Below are 24,991 nucleotides of genomic sequence, written 5' to 3'. Positions count from 1 at the left end.
CTATTGCACAGAAGAGAAGGGAGTAGGGGACTATACGTCTCATTGGGATACCTTAGCAACTTACCAAGTGTAATTTATCCAGTATAATTGCATGCAAGACTGCCCACTGTCAAAAGCTCCACTGGCAGTGGAGTGGCAATGTGTTGCAGGCTTAATACGCTCTTATTTATCTTGAAAATATATTTGAAGGGGAATCACTGTGCACTAGCCAAAAGTCAGCACAGTGCTTGTCAGGTAGTTCAGTGACATTACACATGGATGCCATTTACCACTGATGCAGACATGATTGGAAAAAATGTTTAGCACTTTAGGACATTAGCCTATGCTATAAATCATTGAGTCGTGAGTCTCCTAGGTTTGGCTATGCTTTACATACAGGATTTCACATTATTTATTGCATTACAGGTGTTCCTCACTTAATGACCAGGTTCCATTCCAATGACCTGATCGTTAAGTGAATTAGTCATTTAGTGAGAAACATAGTAAAGAGCCAGTCTACAGCGCTAAAAGTGTGCAGCGTCTGTCCATGACATGTTCAGGGACCCTCTGCAGACCCAGATTGAGGTGGACCTCAACAAAGAAAAGGAGGATGGAGCTCAGGAGAATGAAGAAGAGATGTTGCACACAGTACAGTACAGTTACATAGTACAGTTCTTGTACAGTGTACTCATCGGAGAGCCACTTGGAAGTGCGAAAGGTCGGTTTATGTTGCACAAACAATTCATATTTACCATAAATTAGTTTCAAAAGAAAAGAGGGCTATGATGTGAAAGGAGGAAGGGGGCTGTTTTGGGGAATATATATATAATATAGCCATTGTCGGTGTAGGGAAACAACCTTTTCTAGAAAATGCATTTTAACAGGTGTTTGTAAGCATAAGATGTCAAAAAGTAGAAAACTGATTTGCTATACAAGTTTTCAGTAAGTTGCTGAATTTGCTGTGCTTTTGAAATGTATAGAGGATTGTAGCAGGTAAAACATAGAGTTAAGGTGCGTACACACTTCCAATTTTTATCGTTCCAATCGAACGACGAACGATCGATTGGGCAAAAAATCGTTCGTAAAAAAGTAACCAACGACGCCGACGAACGAGGAAAGTCGCTGGAAACGAACGACCGGACCGGCGGATCGGATTGGACGACGATCGTTGAACATCGTTCGTGTGTACGGTCGTTCGTTGATCGTCCATGGTCAGAGCATGCGTGATGAACGAACGTCCGTTCACTTTCCTGTCGTGCACATAGTTCCTCTATCGCTTAAACGATCGTATCTATTGTGTACAATATCTACGAACGATCGTGTCGTTACCTCTATGTGCAGTATCGGTGCTATACGATCGTTCATATATATCGTGCAGGAACGTTCGTCGTTCGTTTTCCGACGATAATAATTGGAAGTGTGTACGTAGCTTTAGGGTACTGAAGTTAAATATTAGCTGAAGGTACAAAAACATTTACTAGCTATATTTGAAGAGTTTATCAACTTAACATTACATCCTTTTTTTAATTAGATCGAGTTTCCTGTTTAATACTTTGTGGTCAAACCCGTATTTCAACTATAAACCCACCAAGCCACGGTTATTGTGTTATAAATCAGTGTACATTCTTATTATTATACCGTATTTATATAGCGTCGTCATATTAACGCTTTACAAACTTTATAGTCATGTCACTAACTGTCCCCCAAAGGGGCTTACAATCTAATGTCCCCACGATAGTCATATGTCATTATTACAGTCTAAGGTCAATTTGGGGGAAGCCAATTAACCTAACTACATGTTTTTGGAATGTGGGAGGAAACCGGAGTACCCGGGGGAAAGCCGCGCAAACACAGGGAGAACCAGCAAACTGCATGCAGATGGTGACCTGGCTGAGTTCCGAACCTGGGACCTAGCGCTGCAAAGGTCAAAGTGCTAACTGCTAAATGCTCTGAGCCATCGTGCTGCCCAATTTTTCTCCCCTTTCACTGTTGCATCTATAGGCCTGGATTTATATGTCCTTTCTTTGTAGATTTATCACAATTAATGCAAGATGGAAAGTTTATACACAAAATAAGCTACAGGCCAGGTAGAAAAAAAGACACCAACTGAGTGCAACAACTAGAAAATAAACATACCAGAAAATGTACATATTTTAGATATTTATATACACACAGTTGATCCAGAAGAAGGCATATATGATCTCTGCAGACTATTCCTCTTTTAATACAAGAAAGTACTTTGCTAGCTTTAGATATTGCAGCTTGGCATTGTATGCTGTTATTAAGTTTATGTTATCTACCAAAACCGCCAGATTCTTCTTTGACTTTGATTATTTTTGACTCCCCCAAACGTAATCCACCTGGACAGTATTAGCATGTTGGACCCCAAGTACATAACCTAACATTTTCAATCCTGTGAGAATTTATTTCTGTTACATAGTTTGGTGTCATTTGCAAACAGAGAAATGTAACATTTAACCCCAAACTCTATATCATTCATAAATATGCTAAAAAGTAGGGGTCCCAACACTGAAATCTGGGGTACATTACTAATAACCTAGGATCAGAGTATGAATCATTAATCAATACTCTCTGAATTCAACTTGAAAGCCAGTTCCATATCCATTACCAGATTGAATTTCCTAAACCTATAGACCCTAACTTGCCCATTAACTGTCTGTGGGGCACTGTGTCAAATGCTTTAGACATTGACAGTCTAGGTATCACCTGCTACTCTACTGTCTACACAAACTAAAAATTTATGAGCCCTGATGAACATTATATGCTTCACCTTCTGTAACCACTAAGGCCTCGTTCCCATTTTGTGTGGTAGTTCACTGCACTTCACCGTGTCTGACAGGGACATTAGACATTGCAAAGAAAGCAATGTCCAATGTTCCCACTTTTTTTTTCTGTTCATTTTAATGCTTTGCACCATTAGGTGTATTTAATGGGATTCACATCACAATGGACAGTCACGTTGCAGTGCATTACGGTAGGAATGAGGCTTAAATGTTCCTGGTGAATTTTAGCTGCAATATTTGACTTTCACATACATTTTGATACAACTGGACCCTATCATGTAAGAGATAGCAGCCATAAGGAACTCCATCTAAATACACAATAAGCTCAAGGGTAGTAAGACTTAAAATTTAGACTTAAACTAATATTAAATAAATTCAAGATTATTGATATCCAAATACAAAACGCTTGTGTCATGACCCTATTGTGAGCTTTCATTTCTCTTAATCTCCTGCAAGTGTAGTCAGATAAGATGTGAGAAACCACTCCTTCCTCTCTCTTGCTGTGCAACACAGGGGAAGTGTTTAAACACTGCACATCTCAGCAACATGTTAACTCCTTCACTGACAAGGCTTTCTTTTCCTAATAAGACTCAAACTTGTAACAATATTAAAATACAGCTGAAACATGTAATTCACATAAAGATGCATTGTATTTACTGGGTTGCATCATACTTTGGAAAGTTTATCTGCATTAGGAACAATAATACTGAAATGAGATGCCTGGATAATAGTAAGCACAATAAGGAACAGACTATATTTTACCACTTACAATCAGAAAACTGTTAGCATTGCAGGTACACCTGAACTGCTTAGTGAATAACACCCTCACGAATTTACATTTGCATAGGCTTTGTACTCTCCCTCCCTATGGAAGGTATTATTGAAGGCAATGGGTCACTGCACGGAAAACAGTCTTTAATTATGTAATTATATTGGTTATCATGAGCAGTTGAGGGTGGATTTAAGTCGGATACAATATCTCTGCTAGCTGCCAACAGGCATATATTAATCCTTCCAAATAACCAAATATGCATAGTATGGGGTTCAAGGGTATAATATATCCTGTAAGCAAACATTAGCACTTGTTCCCGGAATTCTGTAATATATTTACAGATCCATAGATAATACACCAGGAGTAGGAAATGTTATATATTTGTGGCATAAGGCTCGAGTCTAAATAGAGTCTTCAGTGGCAGATGTTCTAAAGATTCTATTCTCTGTAAAAATCCTATACCCTTAGTAAGCTAGGTTTGAACAAGCCTTTTCTTTTTAACAGAGGATGTTTTATAGATGCTTAATGCCCATCTCTGTTAAAAAAAAATTCTCACTCCCTCCAGCCTAACCTGCAAGGGTTTAGTTTTTCTTTAAAAGCAAGTACTCACCTAAAGCCCTCCATTCAGGTTCTTTACCTCCATACCACCTCCTGGTCACTGACATTTTGTCATTGGAAAGGATCTTTCACAATCTTTTCCAATGACAAAAGACTGAAAGATGCATGAATGAGTGCTAAACATACAGCGCCATTCTGCTCTATGGGGGGGGGGCAAGTGAGTGAAATTCCTCTGCACTTTCACTTGTATTACAGTAATTCATCGTTCATGGATCCACCAGGCCAAATCCATGAACAACGTCGGACAGCCGCTGTACACGTCAGATTCTCGAAATCAGCCCTGAAGCTATAATGGGACGAGAATCTTATGACGTGTGTTACCAGATTCTCAAAGTCAGAGATATCCTTGTCATAATTGCTGCTCTTTTCTGGTCTGCTTGGGAATTTTGTTTGTGGTGTTTGAGCACTATAAATTGTATGCTTTATAATACAAAAGTAAAATACCAACTGTAAGAATAAAATCTCATACTAATCTCAACTGGTATGCAGACCAATTTACCCAGGCACATGAATCTCACTAACTGTCCCCAGGAGATATTCTGAGCTCTACAGCATCTCCAGACACTAAAAATAGGAATGGGTCAGACCGGACAGGCTGATTTATATGGCCAGAATTACGAGTATCGAGCACACAAATATCTTATACTTTTTTTTTTTTTTTTTTTTTACATATGAACAAGAGATGGAAAATTGCACAGAAACAGTTGTGCAGAACTAGACTAATGTGCCCACGACCACAAGTCAAAGCAGGGAGAGATAAAAGTAGGGCATGACCTAATTTCACTCTTCTTCGTCCATTATCTATATATATGTCATTTAGCTATGGGCAAATGAGTTTAAAACACAAAGGCCATAATCTCAGTCTCCTATCACTCATTTTCTCAAAACTCCTACAAGCACTAAACTTGGCTGCTGTGTTTATTAACTAAAATACTTGGTTCATGCTTTGGACACAATAAATCTAACCCGTCAAATAGTTTACCTTACTCTACATAGGCAACCATCTCCCTCAGAATGAAAAATGAGGATTCATCACTCTGTCAGGACCTACTGCTTAGACTTACTGAAAGACCAAAGAATCACATGTAGAGTTAATATTCCTCTTCTTCCTTCTTGGTGAGAAGAGGGAAAGAAAAGCTAGGTCACCACAAAAAGTGTGGAACTGAGCTAAAGTTCATCTACGGTCAAAGATCTCTTCCCTATCTCTCTCTAGAATCCTCCCTCACCCATTTAGTTATCAGGAAAAAAACACTTTGCCATCAGTGTCAATCATTGGCATGGCTTCCAGGAGTAATGATCAATGGCTTCAATGCTGCAATATGTCACATGATCATGGATTTGGGTAATATTATTTTTTTTCCCCTGTGCAAGAAGGGGTTATACCCGGAGTTCAGCTACAGTAAACCCAAACCTCATTATAAGCAAATATGGTCTACACAAGACCCTAAAAAAGACTACCATTTGTCAATTCCTACAGAAGAATAATAGTGCATTTCCTGATATGACTAGGAAGTCTCATGGCTCTGGAATTATGGCTGTATATTTGCAGATTGGGTTCCTGTGGAGCCTATTACCTCTCACTGCTTGTCTTATGAGGTTTGGAGTCAGCTTTGGTCAAGTCAGCTCTAGATTCCTCACTGGTCTCCTTGCAGGAGTGGAACCGGACTGCTTCACTCCTGCTTCAGTGAATCTGTTCCTTCTAACTTTATTCTGGCTTTTATCATATCTCCAGTCTTCGGGGGGGGAGACCTCTAACATGAGGAACTAAAGGCCTGCACCTTTTCAGGATGGCCACTTTCATACATACAGAGTGTACAACAAGGCAGAACATGTCAGTATTGGGGATCTACATTGTAAGCTGAAGTGTGTCTACAGACAATACTGGTGTACCCTCCAGTCCAGCAGTCGCCAACCGGTGGTTCACAGACCACTGGTGGTCTGCAAGAAAATTTTGGTGGTCCGCACAAATATTACGCTTACCGTTACCATTACACATACACATGCAATTAGCCTCACGCAATCCCCTTCCCTGGCACACTCACCTACATTCCGCTTACCCATTCATTCACTTCTCCATTTCCCTCCTCCTTCTCCTGACCCAGCTGATCATGTCCCCCATATGAACACAACTTTTGTTGTGTCCACAGCTCTGCACTACTTTCCCCCCAGGATGTTTAGCAAGCAGGTCTGAGCCTGCGATGAGAGAGTGGGTGGGTTCTGGCATCATCACGTCACTCTTGGGAAGTTTCTTCCCCTTTGAGTGACACACAGCTCCCGCGCATGCGCAGTCTTGAACTGACGCATGCGCACTCACTTCTACTATACGTCACCAGATTTAAAATTATGAATTTAGTGGTCCGTGAAGTCCAAAAGGTTGGCAACCACTGCTCCAGTTTGTATTACAGGAGATAGCAGTGACTTGTAGGTCAGTGAATCTGTAGGGATTGTCACATTCAGATGTGTTGGTTTCTATGTGCAGGTCACATGAAGATTTACTGAACAGAGCTGAGATTATTATTATTATTATTAATATTAAACAGGATTTATATAGCACCAACATATTACACAGCCCTGTACATTAAATAGGGGATTGCAAATGACAGACTAATACAGACAGTGATACAGGAGGAGAGGACCCTGCCCCGAAGAGCTTACAATCTAGTAGAGATCCTTCCATAAAGGTCCCCAGGTGCTGCTTCCCCTCAACCAAAGAAAACAGCGAGCAGAACAATAGTGACCTCATCCAATCTTACTCAAAATGTGGTGGGACCAGCAGTAGGTGATCAAAAAGATCTCACATTGCACATGTACAGATATAATGATCAAATGTATGTGCAATCGTTTTTCACTTTGCATTGCTGAATTTCCCTTGATCTTTTTAATGTTTTAGTAAAACAGTTTGATGAGGATAAGATGGAGGAATACTCATTGATCCTGCCAGTGCTGCCTGTGCTTTCTGCAATACTATCAGCCCTGTCGATGGCGTGAGGGTTCTGAGGTTTTATCCTGGGTGACAACACTGCTCTTCCACAGATACAAGGACAGTAAGCCCTATGTGCTGTATGTACACACCTCCAATTTCTGTTGCTGTCCTACTGGTAAGGTCACCAGGTAGGAATAATAAAGAATTATTATTAAAGAATTGACCTCTACCTAACCTCTGGTAAGCTTCTATATATTATTAAAATATGAAATTTATTTTTGTTCTTTGGTTTCATAAAAAAACTCTTAGTGCTTAGTTAGTAATTTACTGCTCTATCTGTATTATTGCTAAACATACGCATCACCAACTCCCCATCCTAAATATTTATTATAGTCATCAGCTGGCTCATTACATTAAAGAACTCATTGCTAATAGAAAGACATGAGAACTAAGGGACATTGTATGGATTAAAAGAAAACAAACGTTTACAATATTCTTGTATATCCTTAAACTACACCGGCTGTAAATAATATATATATATATATATATATATATATATATATATATATATATATATATATATATATATAGCTATTTAATGCTATATATTTAGGAGGTTAACAACAAACAAGCCCGCCATCACCACCTGTGACAACGCCGGTACGTCAGCCTCCCACACTAGCATAGAGATGTATGCGTGAGATAGAGCGCCGGAAGTAGCGCACCATAGAGCGGTCACGTGCACAGAGCGGCTTTGTTTTATTTCCTGTATTGAAAGAGACGTGTTTGGGTCTTGGAAGCGATGGCTTTGGAAACGGTTCCGAAAGATTTGCGGCATCTGAGAGCGTGTTTACTATGTTCTCTAGTGAAGGTGAGAAAGAACGTAGCACTCTGTACCTATATGTAAATAATATAAGGAAATACAGGTGTCCCCCTTTGCGTCAAAGAAATCTGTACTTTGGTGGAGGCCTTTGGCTTGTAAACACAAGAAAATATGTCCCCTTACCTGTGTGTCTGAAGCACAGGAGGCCCTTGCAGCCATGGTGACACCATACTGAAGTCTCTGCGATAAGGGGACACTTACATTCTTGTTACTTTTTTTTAATCTTTAAAGTGCCACCACATTTCCAAGAACTATCCATTGGTAAAGTTCATTTGCCTGGGTACTATTAGGATTGGTAATGCTGGCTGTCTTGTAAGGTTTGTTCTGACCAATCAGATTGTGAGTTAGTGGAAAGTTTCCCTAAAGGGAATAAAGTTTATTACAGGAAGTCACTTGCAGTTTTAGTACACAATATTGTTTATTCATCCACCGAAAGAAATAAAAAGTACAATTCAGAAATCAGACCCGCATATTGGCCTTTCTGATATTTGAATTCAAACTATAAATTGGCCTTTGGTTTTTTTAGATTTGGACATTCTTGGGGTAAAATTCCTGATCTGAAGATAATGGAAACATTGGAACAGACTAAAGCTACGTACACACTTCCAATTATTATCGTTGGAAAACGAACGACGAACGTTCATGCACGATATATACGAACGATCGTATAGCACCGATCCTGCACATAGAGTTAACGACACGATCGTTCGTAGATATTGTACACACAATAGATACAATCGTTTGAGCGATAGAGGAACTATGTGCACGACAGGAAAGTGAACGGACGTTCGTTCATCACGCATGCTCTGAACATGGACGATCAACGAACGACCGTACACACGAACGATGTTCAACGATCGTCGTCCAATCCGATCCGTCGGTCCGGTCGTTCGTTTCCAGCGACTTTCCTCGTTCGTCGGCGTCGTTGGTTACTTTTTTACGAACGATTTTTTGCCCAATCGATCGTTCGTCGTTCGATTGGAACGATAAAAATTGGAAGTGTGTACGCACCTTTAGGCTCCCCAATGATGGAAACTTCTAGATGCCTGTAGGGTAAATCCATTCCATTTATTCCTGGGAATTGGTGGCAAGAAAAAATGAGGGTTATACAGAGGCAGTAGAGTAGCAGATGAGGAAATTGTACATTCACAAACTATATTACAGAATAAAATCTATATGGAGTGGGATGTGATGGGGTTTTGTGGCTTCAGTCTATCCTTAGGGAAGAGCCATGAGATTCTCTCATGGTGAACATAGCGCCTCAAGATTCACCCAAGATAGAGTTGTGTCCTGGTATATTGTGCTCTTAAATAATATTAGGAAAATTTGGGAATTCCTAAACCTTCATTGATTTTGAGGAAGGGGGAAATGTGGGCAGAAATCTTGGATGTCTAAAGGTTTAAGATAAAGCATTGGACATCATTCTGTAATAGTGTTTTGGGGACGTGTATCTTGAAAACCTGCAATTAAGTATTTTGGGAAAGATTTATGATTTTGCTGCTGAAATCATTCCATGCTTTAAAGATAAGCTTTAGCCTCTGGATCATGGCTGGGTAACTTTCCATAAATAACATGTCATTTACCTTTTAGTCAGTCAAGTATTGGAACTCAGAATTTTTGATCTATAAGAGGTAGGGTCATCTTGGGTGGGAATATTAGTAGGGCCACTAATTTCTTATTGGTGATAAACCAGAAATCTTTGTCAATGAAAATTAGAGAGCAAGATGTTTGGGTTATTTATAAGGAGTGAAGTATTGTCTGCCAAGAGACATACACTGTTCCATATTTTGTGGTTAAGCGATCCTTTATTTTTTTTTTTTTTTCAAAATAAAACAAATTGTTTAAAAATACTTTCTAGCCATTGTTAATGTTGTAAATGGCTGGTAATGTTTGTAGAGAGACGAGCTATCCACAACAATAAGTCTGTGTACAGACGTCAGAAGATTCTTGTATGATTCTCATTCCAGGGCTGGTATCTGACGGGAAGTCATTCATCGATCCGTCCTGGTGGATCCACAAGTAACTGACAACGCCATACAAGTGAAGGGAATAGAGCGTAGCGGGTGTCGATCGTCTGTTCTCTCCCTCCTTTCTCTTCTCCATGGAGCAGAATGGCACTATATGTACAACGCTCATTCATGCATCTTTCAGTCTTTTGTTGTTGTAAAGGATCCAGAAAGATCCTTTTCCAACGACAAAAGTCATATGTGTGAATGTAGCCTCAGTCTTAACTTCCAGTAGAATGCTGTGTTAATTTATTCAGGTCTATCAGTGTAAAAAATTAATTGGTCAGAGAACCCTTTTGAAATTAACTAAGTGCAGCAAAAAAACATTTACACAGGCTAAACAAGCAATATAACTGGCCTTCTTTGGACTAGTTAGGCATCTGTTGCATCAGCAAATGTAGGTTCAACCACAGACACAAATGACTAAAAACTATGAACTCCTGAAACTCATCCCTCTATTTTTGAGGAATGAAGCCTATTCCATTTGAAAAATTACCAAGAAACTGAATATCTCATACAATGACGTGTACTGCGCTCCTTAAAAAGCAGCACAAAATGGCTGTAATTACAATAGAAAGAGGAGCAGTGGATAAATATCTAAGGCTAAGTACACACATGCAGTAACTGCAATCTTTCAGGATCTTTTCCAACAACAAACAATGCATGAACGAGTGCTGTACATAAAGCACCATTCTGCTCTATGGGGAGGGAAAGGAGGTAGAATGACAGATCGGGACCCTGCTGCACTTGCTCCCCTTCACTTTCATCATGATCATCCGTGGATCTGCCAGGACGATGGACGACAAGCATACTGTACGCATGCCAGATTGTCATCTGATATCAGCCTTAAGCCGATTATCAGGCGAGAACCATTGCCCGTAAGTACGTAGTTTAGGGTGTGTAGTCAGATAAACAAATGCCTCACAGGTTGTCATTTGCAACATCTTTTAATGGGACCTGCAAAACGCTGGTCTCAACATCTACAGTGCAGAGGTGACTCTGGGAAGCTAGCCTTCAGGGGACAGTTGTGGAGAAAAAGCTCCATCTGAAAATGGGGGGCCAATAAAAGGAAACGTTGAACTAGACAAAACAAACATTGGACACAGCCGGGTAAAAAATCCCATGGAAGGACAAATCCAAGTTTGACGTGTTTAGATCACAAAGAACAATACTTCTATGTTGCAAGCCAAATAAAAAGATACTGAAGAATTGCTTAATACCATCATGTGATGGATGGTCTGAGTCTGCTTTGGTAGTGGTAAGGTGGGAGATTTGTACAGGGTGAAAGGGACTACAACACCATTTCATACCCAATGGACAGCTCATTATAGGAGACAATTTTGTCCTACAACAGGGCAATGGCCCAAAGCACATTTTTTGGGGTCATGCATATTGAAGCCATTAAAGTTAGAGCTGAAGTCTTATTGTACAACAATCCTTCGGAACAGTCACCTGAAAAGGTCATTTTGGGCAACAGTAATTGCAGGTATGTTCTTGGCATTAGTCACTTCAGAGCTTTGTACTAATTTCTTAGTCTAGTGGTTAGTAATAAACCCGGGTAGCTACTGTTAAAGCTGAATTTCAGGTAATAAAAAAAAAATTGCAGTGGACCTACATGCATACTTCATACCTAAGGTCTTGGAGGAGCATAAGATGGATTTTTACCTTACCCCCTCAGTGCTCAACCCAGAATTTTTTTTAAGCCAGGTGGGAAGAAATTGTAGGTGGGTGGCAGCCCCTGTATTGTGACCAAACTCTTTAGTAACCACCCAAAAACAGCCGGGTGGGTGCTGAAAAGTGCCAGGTGGTGCGCCCAGCTAAAAGGGCCTGGGGAGAACCCTGCCCCGGCTCCTCTGGCAGTCTGCCTTCCTTTTAATATTCTGGGTTGAGGCTGGGCTCTCTGCATCAACACTTGCAATTCATAACTATTGGACAGTAGAGTGGTGAATGCTGATGGGTAGCTATGGGTACAGCTACAGCTCTTTTCTTTGATTTATTAAACAACCCAAAAGTGTATACAACTCAATAATGTTGCATGGACTTCATTATGCCATTGTAATGGTGTATCTAGGTATAAATTATAGATCCGAATCTATGTCTGTGGTGTGAAATTTTACAATTTAAGAATGGGTGAAAAAATGTTTAGGCCATCATATTTCTTGCCTATAAACATTGATTATTTTCTTTCCTAACAGCATGTTGTTTTTTTCTCTTCCAGACAATTGACCAGTTTGAATATGATGGCTGTGACAACTGTGACGCATACCTACAGATGAAAGGGAACAGAGAAATGGTGTATGATTGCACTAGCTCCTCTTTTGATGGGTATGTTATTTCATTTGTACTTTGGCTGTGGATCATAATAATCATACCTCAAAACTAACATTGGCATTCTTTGTTTAGGATTGTGGCCATGATGAGCCCCGATGACAGCTGGGTGTCAAAGTGGCAGCGAATAAGTAAGTAATATAATGTACAAATTAGGTGTTATCTGGCTTTTTCTTTGCGTTCATATTTTACATTTTAAACATACTAGGGTCTTAATGCAGATTTCTTTTGGAAAGGGAGAGAAGGGTGATGAAAAAAACACTGGCGACAAATAGCATATACCACTGGCCTTCAGTTGCTCCCAAATTTGTGCCTATAGTATACCCCTCCTATCTCTACTTCTTTACCTGGTATTAGACTAACATGCTTGCCTCCATTTCTGGTCATTGTATTTTTTTTTTTCCCCAAATCGTAACTCTTGGCGTATTCTCAGCAGCACTGAAAGGACAAACATAAAGGTGAATAGTGTCTGAGATAATTTATGCTCTTTATTTCCATCTCTCACAGTCCTGCTTTATATGGTGTTCATTTAAAAAATGTGAGTAATTCCCATTCAAGTTTCCTTATCCATACAGCATCTTTACAAAAATATGGCCAAGGGAATTAATTGTATTCATATTGGACATTACCTGTCTAGGACTTTAGGCAGAAGTGGAATCTTGTTAAATTGGCACCCTGGTGCAATGGATAGAGCCTTATTGAAAAAACCAATGTCAGCAAAATGAGCCAGTGTAACATGGGAATATTACAAAGACAAAACTTAATTCAATAACTGTTCCATCCACCAACCCCTGCGTCACAATTGTGCCCTGTGATAATCTAAGGGAAGCCACAGGAACCACTGAGCATGGTGGAAGAGGAAGGGGGGGGGGACATGGGAGATCCACACTCATGAAAAGTGGTCACTTAAATGTTTAGTGATGCAGGAAGCAGGAGGGGTAGATTGTTTACAAAATTGTAGTATCATCATAGCAATTAAAAAATCTCCACCTAGCAACTGCAACATAGAAGAAAAATTAACTAGTATCATGTTTCAAATTGTGGCTCTGTTGTTTTCTGTATCTTGTGACATTTCTGTTAAATTAATCATCTAAACGCTATATTGACATGGTCAATACAACACACGGTCTATGATTATTAGTCTTCCAGTGGGGAATCCCCAACATACACATAGGAGTAGCAATGGGAACAATAAGGGAAGGAAATAGTGCAAGGAACTTCACTGTTCTGAAATATAACCGCAACGACTGCAGTTTAGAAAAAAAAACAAAAAAATTCAGGCTTTCTCAGTAAATACCATACAAGTGTTTTTTTTTTGTTTTTGTTTTTTTACCTTACAAAACACAGGGCTGTTTTTTTTTAAACGTTTACAAGATTGGAGAAGATACACTGTCGTGGCATAATTGGGTGATCAGCAAACCTGGAATGAATAACTTAAAAAAACAAAAAAAAAAATTCTATTGGCAAACAGATTCAATCCTGGACCAGATCCATTCCAGCTTTGCTAGATCAGCCAGGTTTTCGTACGAAAATCTTTGCCAGGCCCTGGGGTGCTTTAAAAAATCGGACTCATTATTAGGAAAGGAAAGACCAAAAACCATATACCGGTATATGACATAAGACAAGCAGTACAAAGGAAACTGAATGAATGGAGCACATAATGGTAAACATGGCTGAGGTCAGACATTTTTACAGCCCTGTTATAAAATGAGTATAAATGTAATACACTAAATAGAATTTTAAACATGTATGGTGTAATTCTGGTATACAAGGGAGCCTAAGTGCTCCTGTGTTTATATACTATATTAGCAGAACAAGATAAAAAGCAGTGCTGCTCCTGATTCCTAGTTTTCTTAGGTTTGGAGTGATATTTAATGACTGCTTACTTTTTACCTTGCTGGATGCTCTGACATATTGATACAAGGCCCTGTCTCTAACAAGTTGTCAACCTCTATGCACCTTCAGAACAAGATGGTACATCAGTGGGGGTGGGAACTGCATGGAATGGGGATGAGTAGACCTTTGCCCTCCGACTGCTGTTTTGGGCACAGCTTTTCAGAATTCAGTTCCTCGTTACTTTACACTTCTCTTCTTGGTAATCTTCATTGTGTAACCTTTCCACTACTGCACAGCCTTTTTAAAAAATCTTCCCAGTCCTGTACCTCATCCTTTGCAGACATGCAGCCTGGACTAAAGGTCTAAGTTAGTAAAAGATCATACATAGCTCATCAATTATTCAATTGAAGGGAATTGCATCCAGGCAAAGCATAATTTGCTCGAAGTTTTATTCATTTTCTGAAAAATGAGTGCTGGAAGGGCATTTAGCCTGTGAAGCAGGGTATAAATTCTCTCAGGTGGTGGAGAGCTCTCGACATAATATGCACAGCATACTTGCACATTATGGCTTACCACTTACCTTTCAGTTTGGTTTCCACCAGTGGTGAGGGGTCATGTCTTATGTCACCACTTTGTTTAATGATCGTGCCCTTGCCCACTACTTTTCTTGTGGCCCATGATGTTCCTTTTCACCCATTAGAGAACCAATGACAATGTAACTTCTGCAGACCCACACAGGAGTTTCATCATGTCCAGCACCTGACTGTATAGTGGCTGACAAATAGATTTTTATTGTTCAAAATCTGAGTGATTGCATTTCTGAGGTAGGCAGCGTGTAAGGATTTATGTTAAAACTTACCACAAGTACCCTTTTTTCATTCTTCTATGAGTAACTACTGATTATAATATGCAATACCGTGATTTTTTTTTTTTTTTTGAGATGGTTATCATACCTTGGAAACTTCATAATTTTGCAACCCTATTTAGATCATACGTAATGATCACTATCATTTAGTAATAGTGTTGCCCTTAAGATAATCTTATAACAAATTAATTTCCTATGTTGATGAGTATTGAAAACTAGGCCCAAAACTGTTCCAAAACCAAAGTAAAAAATTATTCTTATGAAGATGGGGGGGGAAAAACTTTATTTACAAATTTTTCTTTAGTAAAGTTGAGATATATTGTGCTTTTGTCTTGGTATATATGTTTGAATCATTACAATTAGAATCCAATGTTTATATATTACATTTTTTTTCATTGCTTTATGTACAGTAATGTATTTTTCTTTTTTCAGCTAACTTCAAACCAGGGGTATATGCAGTCTCTGTTACAGGACGCCTACCACAAGGTATTATATATGTCTGCCAACAGGCCTTGTGTTCATTCTTGTTACATTATAGTTTTTTTATTTGGTTCATGAAAAACTGATTGTACTGCACATGCATTTTTTGGCATGTCTATATATAACACTGGCACAGAAATCATCACCAGTTCACAACATACTTACTGTTGTTCAGTCTGGTTTGTTCTTTTTGGTATTCTGGGAAGGTTGAATACTTCTCTTATTTCTTTTTTACTTGTACCTTTTCAATGTCAATACCTATTGCAGTAAAGTATAAAATCTTTTTTTTATTTTTGTTTCAAGCATACCTCTTGACATCTTTAATGTTTTTAGCCAGACCACCCACCTATAGCTTCTTCCCACCCAGCTTAAGAAATTGTTGCCTGTGTTGAACACTAATTTTTTTCATATTACAGTGTTTGCTTTATGTATTTATTTTTTTATTGGGTTGGTGTGAGGGTCTTTCAACTTGTCAAAGACCTATCTGAAAAGATCACAAAATGTATAATATAAAACATTTGCTAATATTGGTATGCTGATTAGGACAACTTTGATTCATGTGATTTCAGTATCATATCAGGACACAGCTTGTAGTCTCCTTTACCCAGCTTAGTCTTTTGTTAGCTTGGCATATGGGATGGTATGTGCATAGTATTGCTTCACTATTTAGTAGGTTTGACCAGCACAGATATTTGTTTTGGGTTTTTTTTGTCACTGGTTGCTGTACATCATTTTAGATAAATGACCAATTATGAAGTAATAGCTTACATATAACCAAGGAAGTGGAACCTCTTAATGGTGACTTCTGTGTTCCATCAAGACAGGTCTCTTTTTTGGAAACCTGTCTTTATGGAAACATGTATGCTGACCTAATTATCGTTTTTCAAATTGCTTGGCTGTCATGTTGACCCTCCGCATTCATGCTTTTGAATCATTAAAGCGTAGCTAAACCTGCTTGGCTCGCCTATCTGTGGTCCATACAGGGCTCCATCTTCCTTCCCTTCTTACTCCCAGAGACCTCTTTGACCATCTTGATTGGCTGTGCTGGGGAAGTTTAAAGTTTATTTACTCTGTGCGCACACATTGGAAACTGGGATTGCCACGTTTCCCTGGCAACTAAAGCTCACGCTGCCCATGCGTAGCTCCACTTTGTCACCAAAAACTCTAAGCGATCAGGCAAGTAAGACACATTATTGCAGAAGGGACATTGTCTGCCCCTATTTGCAATAATTACCTGCCTGCATTTGTAAAAGTTTGAGTTTCACTTTAACTCCATTTCATATCCATTTGAAAAGGGCACTAGTGGCAGCCTTTGTTTCTTTAAACAGAGACTCACTTTAATCATAAAACACTGATTTTAGAACCCGCTGTTTGGATGCTGTATAGAAAATTCTACCTGCATTTTGTTTTGTGTGTTGCAAGTAATATGTATTTTATGAAATGAATAACATTTTGTTCCCTCACATATGTCACTCTTTCATCTGCACCATGATGGAACTTTCTTTCTCTTTTAGGTATTGTGCGTGAGCTGAAAAGCCGTGGGGTGGTTTACAAATCCAGAGACACTGCCATCAAGACGTGACTGCAGAAGAAGGGCTGGAGCAGAGATTGGGTTGATGTCTATGTGTTCTCTTCCGTTGGTTTTATTTTCCTGTTATGTTGCTGAAGCTGTGGTTTCCCCAGCAGTGGGGGGAAGGGCTGTGCCACTCAGCCCGCCACACGTAGACACTTGTGTCTTTTTGTATTTTACCAGAAAAAGGGACCCCGGAAGAGAAAGGGGTGTGTAATTTGTTCTGGAACTAAATAAAGATTGTTAAATCCACATATATCCTTATATTTGTCATCTGTTTTTTTTTTTTTTGTCTTTTCAATTTGTGACTTCCACACAGTCAGTGAAGTCTTCCAATCACAAGCCTTAAAGCAGAAGTTTAATCTGCTGAAATTATTGTCTCTGCTTGTTTCTCCTTTTTCCACTCTTCAACATGCAAATAAAATTTCTAAATTAAAACCATTTTTCCATTTTGTAGTCCTTATTTTAGACTGAGCAATGTCATCACTTGGTCTCTGTGCCAATTTATTCAATGCAGGAAGGTCATGGCTAATGTGAGGGGCCAGCATGCTGTCGTTAAACCACCTTAAGAAATGCCCCCACGTAATACTGATTGAAAGAAGTGAAATTCAGTGGGTTAAAGGAGCAGACTAGGTTTTGTAAGGCTGGGATATGAAGGGTTGGATTTTGCTGGACTTCCTCCTTTGAGCAAAGGAAGTTGATTTTCTGCAATACTGAGACGTTCATAGCATTCAGAGAATTGGGAGTAAACTTTTAATGCAGGAAAGGAACCTGTACAACTGTTTTAAGACCAAAGGGAGGGCTGGAGTTTAGCTTTGGATATGATATTGTTGAAATCTTCACTTTTATGACATTCTGTTATAACCTTTAGATGCCATTCTGGTATATCTATATGTTTAATAAAGTCTTTCGATTTGTGTGTGCGTGAAAACCTTACTGCAAGTGTTAAAACCTGGCGCTTCGTGTATTTCCATATAAGGGTATAACTGTTCTAGTGAACTGGCTGCCCAAAAAGCAGCAAGTCGCAACAAGCTTTGTCACTTCCTGTGTGGTGAAGCGGGTGGGGATAGAACAAGAAGCCTTGTAGAGTGGGCAGGAAGCTAGATGTATCAATTTAATGTTTTAAAAATCTAGCCAATATATCTAAACGTTTTATTTAGAGACATATGTTCAATGGCATTAGGTTTTATCACCATCTTTATATTTTTATATCCTTGCGGTTTGCAGTGTCCCTGTACTAGCAGTTTATTTGCTGTGAATCTTAGAATACTACTGTCATATGTGATAGGATCCCAAATGTATACATTATATATGCCCATTTGTATATATGCTTGTCAGTTTTTTGGGGACTTTTGTTACATTTGGCATTGTTATTTTTTAGCATTAAGGTATTCTTGATGAAGGCAGCTGTGGTATACATTTTCTGCCAATGTCTACCACTGGGTGCTGAGTCCAGACTTAGTTTTTACCCAGCCCCCTTCTCTCCAGTGTGTGCAAACCACAGCATATTGTGGAAGAAGCTGCTCTTGCAGATAAGATGTATCTGTAGCAGCTTCGACACACAAGTGCTGACTGTCATTGTACAACTCCTGGTTTTGTACACCCCACTGTTCCCTACATATACAGTTGCTTTTACTTGCTCTTCAGACCCTTGTGAAATGGACTGCACACTTTTATCTTATAAAAGACATTGGTGTTTATGTTGTCTCAATTTTGGATAAATTCTATTATCTTCCATGCAAAATTAAAGGCCCAAAAGGTGTAAGGTGTGAAGAGGCTGATGGTTTGTAGACTTTGGGTAAGATGCAAGAGTTTGGTCATTTTAAAGACTGTGTGTAGTACTGGATAGCCATGTCTTGTAAGTCTAGTTATGCAATGGCATTATCAGCTTGGTTTTAGTCTTAGTACTGTGTACTATATTTGTAGTGAACTTTTCATGTAAAAAGCCAAGTGTTTGTAATTCCTATTGAGCAATACAGATTGCCAATGGGATTACACCCAGGGAAAAAAGTAATCCTTGTTTTGTTTACAACAGCAAATTTTAGATTGCTTCCTGTTGATCTTAGTTTTTACATATCACAAAATTTCAAGATGTTCCTCACAGTGTTGTATAAGTCTTTTTGTGTAAGACCAATTTACAACACTCGCAGCGGTCTCCTCAGACATTTACTTTGCAATGTACGGCTTATGGGTGGGACCAAGTCTAGTTCCTCTATCTGTGGTTGGTGACGTGGCTATTGCGAGATGCTTATAAAAGGGTAAACTGGCCAGCCTGCGATCCTTTTTACCCATCGGTTCTTGGTGGAGACAGTATGTGAGCGCTGGAATCACAAGAATACCAATATCTTCTCAATTACCTGGAGGAAGACAAGCATGCAGTAAGTACATGAATGCTGATGTAAATTGGACATAACTAGCAGTAAGATCCAAACATATTTTATCTAAAAATACACTACTTATAGCTTTTCTCTTTACAGTCTTTGTTGTTATTAAACGTTATAAAGAAAAATATATAATTTTTTACAGCTCTTTAAAGGTTGCCTTTCCAACCATTCTCCATAGATTCATGGCAAATGCCAACTTGACTGCTACTAGGCTACAAACTGTTGAATCTCTAAATTAGTCTAATAGACTTCAATTGTCTTTATCACTTTTAGAATCAATTGCTTTGCTTTTACTAATTCATACTAATCCCCTGTGATCCTTTTCTTCTGCATTTGGCCTATTTTCTTTTATAGAGTTCATAGTGTGTTCATTGATGCCAAGCTTCAGTAAGCTGTAACATAAGTTTTGTGTCTGTTCAACAAGTTTACAAGATCTGATATTTAAAGCCAAACAAGCACATTATCTGCACTTGCAATTCATACATTTAGTGTCCAGCTTATTTGTGAAAATGTGTCTATATAACAATTTTAGTTATTATCTTTTAACAAATTTAAGACCTTTTAAAAACTACTACAAAGTTTTTTTTTCCCTATTCTATAACAGCAGAGATGTTCCTATATAACATATTATCTAATCTGTTTCCTAAATCCCCAATACTCTGTGTCCCATACAATTAGTGAACAGTAAAATGTATATTCCGCCAAAATATTAAATGAACAATAAAGGAAAAACTGGACATTCTTTAGTTTCACATATTGCCCTAAAAGTCAGAATACAGAAGCAGGTACCAGGTGGCTTAAATAAAAGGTTTCCTACCTCTTGTACTTGTTTGGATAAATGTGTCTTGTGCCTAGATGCAGTTAGCAGTTGCAATTAGCAGTAGCAATTAAGAGATTGTGTTTCACCATTCATTGACTGCAGTACATTTGCTTCTTTCTCAAATGACACAATTGTATTACATTGTGTGTTTTGAGCCAACTACTTTTTTATATGGATGTCCAGTTCATAGAAAAAAAAAAAGAATCAGACTTAGTATAGATTACTAGGCCACAAATATATAATAGGCCCAAAACTGACTAAAATCATTTATAGGAATCTAAATAAAATAAAAAATCCATGATCAAGCTATGCCAAGTTCATTTAAAATAAGACTATGGAGATGTCTGTTTCACACACAGTTTGTTCCACATTCATTCCCCATATCTCCTACTATGCAAAATGGGTGCCTCTGCTGCTGACATTCAAAAGATAAAATGCAGTTACTTGTTAAATGGCCACCAGTTCCTGGCATATTTTGTCCTTGTGTAACATACTAGTTCTGTGAAAAGTAGGCATTTGTTTGAATCCATAAAAGCAGAAGTGAAACTTGGTTTGGCGGGAGGTAGTGATCTTATAACTCATGTACAGAGACAAATTGTCCTCAGTCATGGGGGTACAGGCTAACAGACTGCAGAGAGGATTACTGGTGCATGCTACTGATGTCATGCTCATTCACCTGCTCAGGAAGTTCAGAACCGTTGAAGGTCACACCTGGAAGTATATCTGCGGCTTCCAGAACTGAAGGTATCTGGCCTGGTTATTAAATACCACACCTGCTTTGCATTGGGAAAGGCTTTTTAATTTAACCGTCTTTATTTAACTGAAGGTTGTAAGTCTGTATTTAATTATGTTATCGTTTATGACTTTTGTTGTAGTACATTCTTGATTCTTGCTGCTTAATATAGCTATAGCTTTCAATATACAAAATCATAACCACAGACTTTTTTCTTTAAATAACAGCGTTCTACAAGCTTCATGTTCCACTAACATTGTCTACATTTCTTAATTTAAAGCCAGCTGCATGACCTAAACTTTTTTATTGCCTATAGATTTTTTACTGAACTATTTACCACTTTGTGTTAAAAGTTAAGATGTTTGATTTTATTACTTTTTAATTTGTTTCCTTAATTTCTCCCGAATTCTAGAATGCTGCCATTGCCATATAAACGATTTTACTTTTAAACTTGAGAACTTTAAAATTAGGGAAACTATTACAACATATTAGTTGATGTTGACTTATAAGGGCCTGTCACAGAAGTAAAGGAAGTGCAAACAGACATTTCTAGTTGTACAGTTATCTTCCCCTTTCTCTGAATTGTAAGCTGTTTGTAAGATATGCTACAGAAGTGAACAACTGCTTAGAGATAGCAGGTCTGGTGTCTAAAAAAGGCTGAGAATACTAAATGCGTGAGTAAGGATTTTCTAAAATACTGACACTAGATAGGAAGAAAATCCATGGTATCGCTGGTCACAGTATGTAGGAGATTGGATATAGATTGTAGTGGTAACTACTTTATAAAAACAAAAAAAACCCATAATTTTTAAGCTGACCTCACTATAAAAGAATATCATACAAGAATGTACAATTTCCTAGCTTACATACCACATAGGGTCTGCTCTATAACATCATAATCACACAGATTTCTTTAAGAAATGTAAGTTTCCAAAGTCATGATTGGTTGGAAGTGATCATAAATTGATCGAGACTTATCTATATGGCTAATCATTGTGTTGACAATATTTAAAAATAGGTTAATTTTATTTTAGTATTCAACAGGTCTGTAGTGTTTGTTTGGCATTGGGCTTTTAGAGCTTGAGCAGCAGCATTGCTATAAATGCTGATTAGTGGGCCATATGTGTAGTTTGCACATAAATGACAAAGTTCTTCGGGCTATTTATAGTTCCCTAACTAGTTCAGATTTTTCCTATATAAATATTTTAATGGAACATCATAGCCTAATAGAATGTCCCAATAAACGTATTTAGTTAAACTGTGCTGCAACTTACACGCTAGATCTGCAGGAATGACAATTAGTCAAAACTATTAATCGGCCCAGGGCTTTAATTTAAATTTAACATCTTGCCCATTCTTTGGTTTACTGTTATTATTATTAAACAATATTTATGTAGCGCCAACATATTAAATACTGCTATTAGTATAGAACAGCAAATTGCTCCAAGGGCCCTAGCACACTATCTGATAAATCTTCATTACATTGGATCACATAAAGATTTAGTGTGCATCTCTAAAAAGACCTATAAATTCACGCTTGTGCAAGGATCCTAATACTGTATAATCAGAGGTATAACAAAAATATTTACCAAAAAAGTCTTATCAGGCAAGTCATGTATATGAAACTTACAATCTCTCTTTTGTTTCATAGATTTATTTGGCATATCTGAACGTGAAAAGTAACACAAGCAAGTTAGAGATCCATACTGACAATTAGAGTTTTAGGTAGTAAGTATTGATCAGAACCCAAAGTACTCTTTCTTTTAGTATACTCTTTGGATCTGCTTAAGAAGATGGTTCACCGACAGCCAGGATCCTGGACATGCAGTGCAGCCATCCATAAAGTAGAAAGCACTACTAGACAGCACTGAACGCTGTAGTGTTTCCTACTTTATGGATGAGTGTACTGGGCGCTACAAGACATCACCTGCCTATAATGGAAATATGCGATAAAGAAATTTCCCTGCACAGTATATTACATTTATTTGCCTTTATTTAAAATGATGACCCCCTTCTCTGCATAAATTACTACTTCTACTCTTTGTATGTCATATTGACCAACAATAGAAAGTTATTTTTAATGTAACATACTGGAGATCCCATTCTTGAGAACAAATACAGCATGGAATTTCTAAAATGATAATAGGAAAAATGTATCAAGCTAAAAGAAAAAAACTGTTTACTTAAAATTATTTTTCACTGGTCTTTTTTTTGTTATTTTGCATCATTTTTATAGGGTAAGAGAAAATATTTCATACTTTTGATTTTTTTGAATGATGCTGCAGTGTGCCTTCTTATTGTAGGAAGTAGGAATGGTACTATACAGCCCTTACAACTAAGTAGCAGAAGAAATGAAAGCAAGGCATTGAATGGAGTTTAGAATGTGTGAATATTAACTTTAATTACCCTATCATATGAAAATAGTTTCTATGTTGACTATATTTGCATATATTGTGAATACTACACATTGTTTTGAATTCCTATTGACTTTGTTACTTGGTCTATCATAGATATTTCTTTGTGCAGACATTTCTAATTATGGTGTACTGTAGTAGTTATTGTTAAGCTGATTGTGGGGCTCCTGTATAGATTGGACACCAAAGTCATCTAACCAGATTTATAAAACAATAAGATGAAGTGACCATGGAGAGATTGGAGGCTATAAGTCTTCATATTATCAGTAACCACACTTATTTACTGGTGATTTTAGTGGCTGGCTGATCATCGTAGTATCTGTTTTTATCTAATTATATCCCTTTGATAATTATTCAAACCTTATCACCCTTTATTGTCTTTGGTTGAAGCAAAAATGTGTAGTAAACATCAGATTTTTTTTGCATAGTTATGAAATGTGTTATATTCTTTAACTGTATATTAGCTTTACTTAAGCAAACATTTATCCTCTATGAGATATTTTGCATGTGTTTTTTACAGAAACTTTGATTTGTTTCTTTGGAGAATGACTATTTGTATGTATGTACTTGGATGTATATTAGAAAACTGTTAGGAGGTTTGCAAGCAGTGAAGACACTTGTGGATGGAAAACCTGAATTACAGTGCAGTTACCCATAAAGTAGAAAGCACTACTAGACAGGACTGAACGCTGTAGTGTTTCCTACTTTATGGATGAGTGTACTGGGCGCTACGAGACACCGTCTGGACATACTGGAGTCTGAAGATGAAAGCTTTTATGTTAACTGCATTTTGAATGTTTTTCTTTTAGATCACAATTATGTTTGAGTTAACTTTGTGTTATGTATTTACTTAATTAATCTAAAATAAACCTTTATTATTTATGATATTTGCATTTCTTTACTTATGTACTCACATGTATTAGGAATTGTGTTTAACATCACAGAATCCCCTTTTACTGTAACACGTACAGTGATATCACCATTTTCCCACAGGAAGGACAGTAAAATATTGACAGCTTTCCTGTTAGTTTCCATGTTCAGTTATCATATATTGCTCATTCTAGTAACCTCTCCTTCTCAAAATGTGTGCTGATCCAATGGCTTTAGTACTGACGCGAAACAAGTACACACCGTAAGTGCTTTGCCTGACTTCACTTGCAGCATGTTTCATGTCAATAGACAAACCACAATACACGACACAGAATGTCTTGATGTTTTAGGGTGCATCAAAGCACAATGCATATACACTAATCAGCCAAAAACATTGAAGCCCCCTACTTAACATTGTGTTGGTCACCTGAAGCCTAAACAGCACTGAATTGTCAAAATATGGATTCCACAAGATCCCTACAGGTGTCCTGTGGTATCTGGTACCATGATGTTAGCAGCAGATCCCTTTAGTTTCCAGCCATCTTTTTTCCATAGTACATCCTGCTGCCAGCACTTCCTTAGTTAAACAACACACACAAACCTGGAGATCCACATAATTTATCAGACAAGGCCACCTTCTATTATACCTTAGTCCAGTAGGATGCTTACATGTGTATTGTGTAGGCACTTCTGGCAGTTGATGGGT

At 38.0% G+C, this 24,991-nt stretch overlaps 1 protein-coding gene and 1 long non-coding RNA gene across 2 annotated transcripts; both read left to right on the top strand.

Moving 5' to 3' along the window:
- Window positions 1-7,806: 7,806 nt before the first annotated feature.
- Window positions 7,807-17,320, top strand: SUPT4H1 (SPT4 homolog, DSIF elongation factor subunit). Its single transcript, XM_072428504.1, has 5 exons — window positions 7,807-7,967; window positions 12,204-12,310; window positions 12,389-12,444; window positions 15,447-15,500; window positions 17,009-17,320. The coding sequence occupies exons 1-5, from the start codon at window positions 7,899-7,901 to the stop codon at window positions 17,074-17,076; spliced, it is 354 nt and encodes a 117-aa protein (XP_072284605.1). The 5' UTR covers window positions 7,807-7,898; the 3' UTR covers window positions 17,077-17,320.
- Window positions 17,321-18,780: 1,460 nt separating this feature from the next.
- Window positions 18,781-24,300, top strand: LOC140342347 (uncharacterized). The gene is made up of 2 exons (XR_011923046.1): window positions 18,781-19,442; window positions 22,653-24,300. It is a non-coding gene; the product is annotated as an uncharacterized lncRNA (long non-coding RNA).
- Window positions 24,301-24,991: the final 691 nt, after the last annotated feature.

This window comes from Pyxicephalus adspersus, chromosome 1 (assembly GCF_032062135.1).
Source record: "Pyxicephalus adspersus chromosome 1, UCB_Pads_2.0, whole genome shotgun sequence".
Lineage (NCBI taxonomy): Eukaryota > Metazoa > Chordata > Amphibia > Anura > Pyxicephalidae > Pyxicephalus > Pyxicephalus adspersus.
This window is presented reverse-complemented; position numbering and strand designations above follow the sequence as displayed.

Excerpts from the sequence above, each read along its gene's own strand:
- SUPT4H1 (XM_072428504.1), top strand. The coding sequence starts at position 7,899 with ATGGCTTTGGAAACGGTTCCGAAAGATTTGCGGCATCTGAGAGCGTGT. Across the intron at positions 12,311-12,388 it reads ACTAGCTCCTCTTTTGATGG|GATTGTGGCCATGATGAGCC; the intron begins GTATGTTATTTC and ends TTCTTTGTTTAG. Across the intron at positions 12,445-15,446 it reads GTCAAAGTGGCAGCGAATAA|CTAACTTCAAACCAGGGGTA; the intron begins GTAAGTAATATA and ends TTCTTTTTTCAG.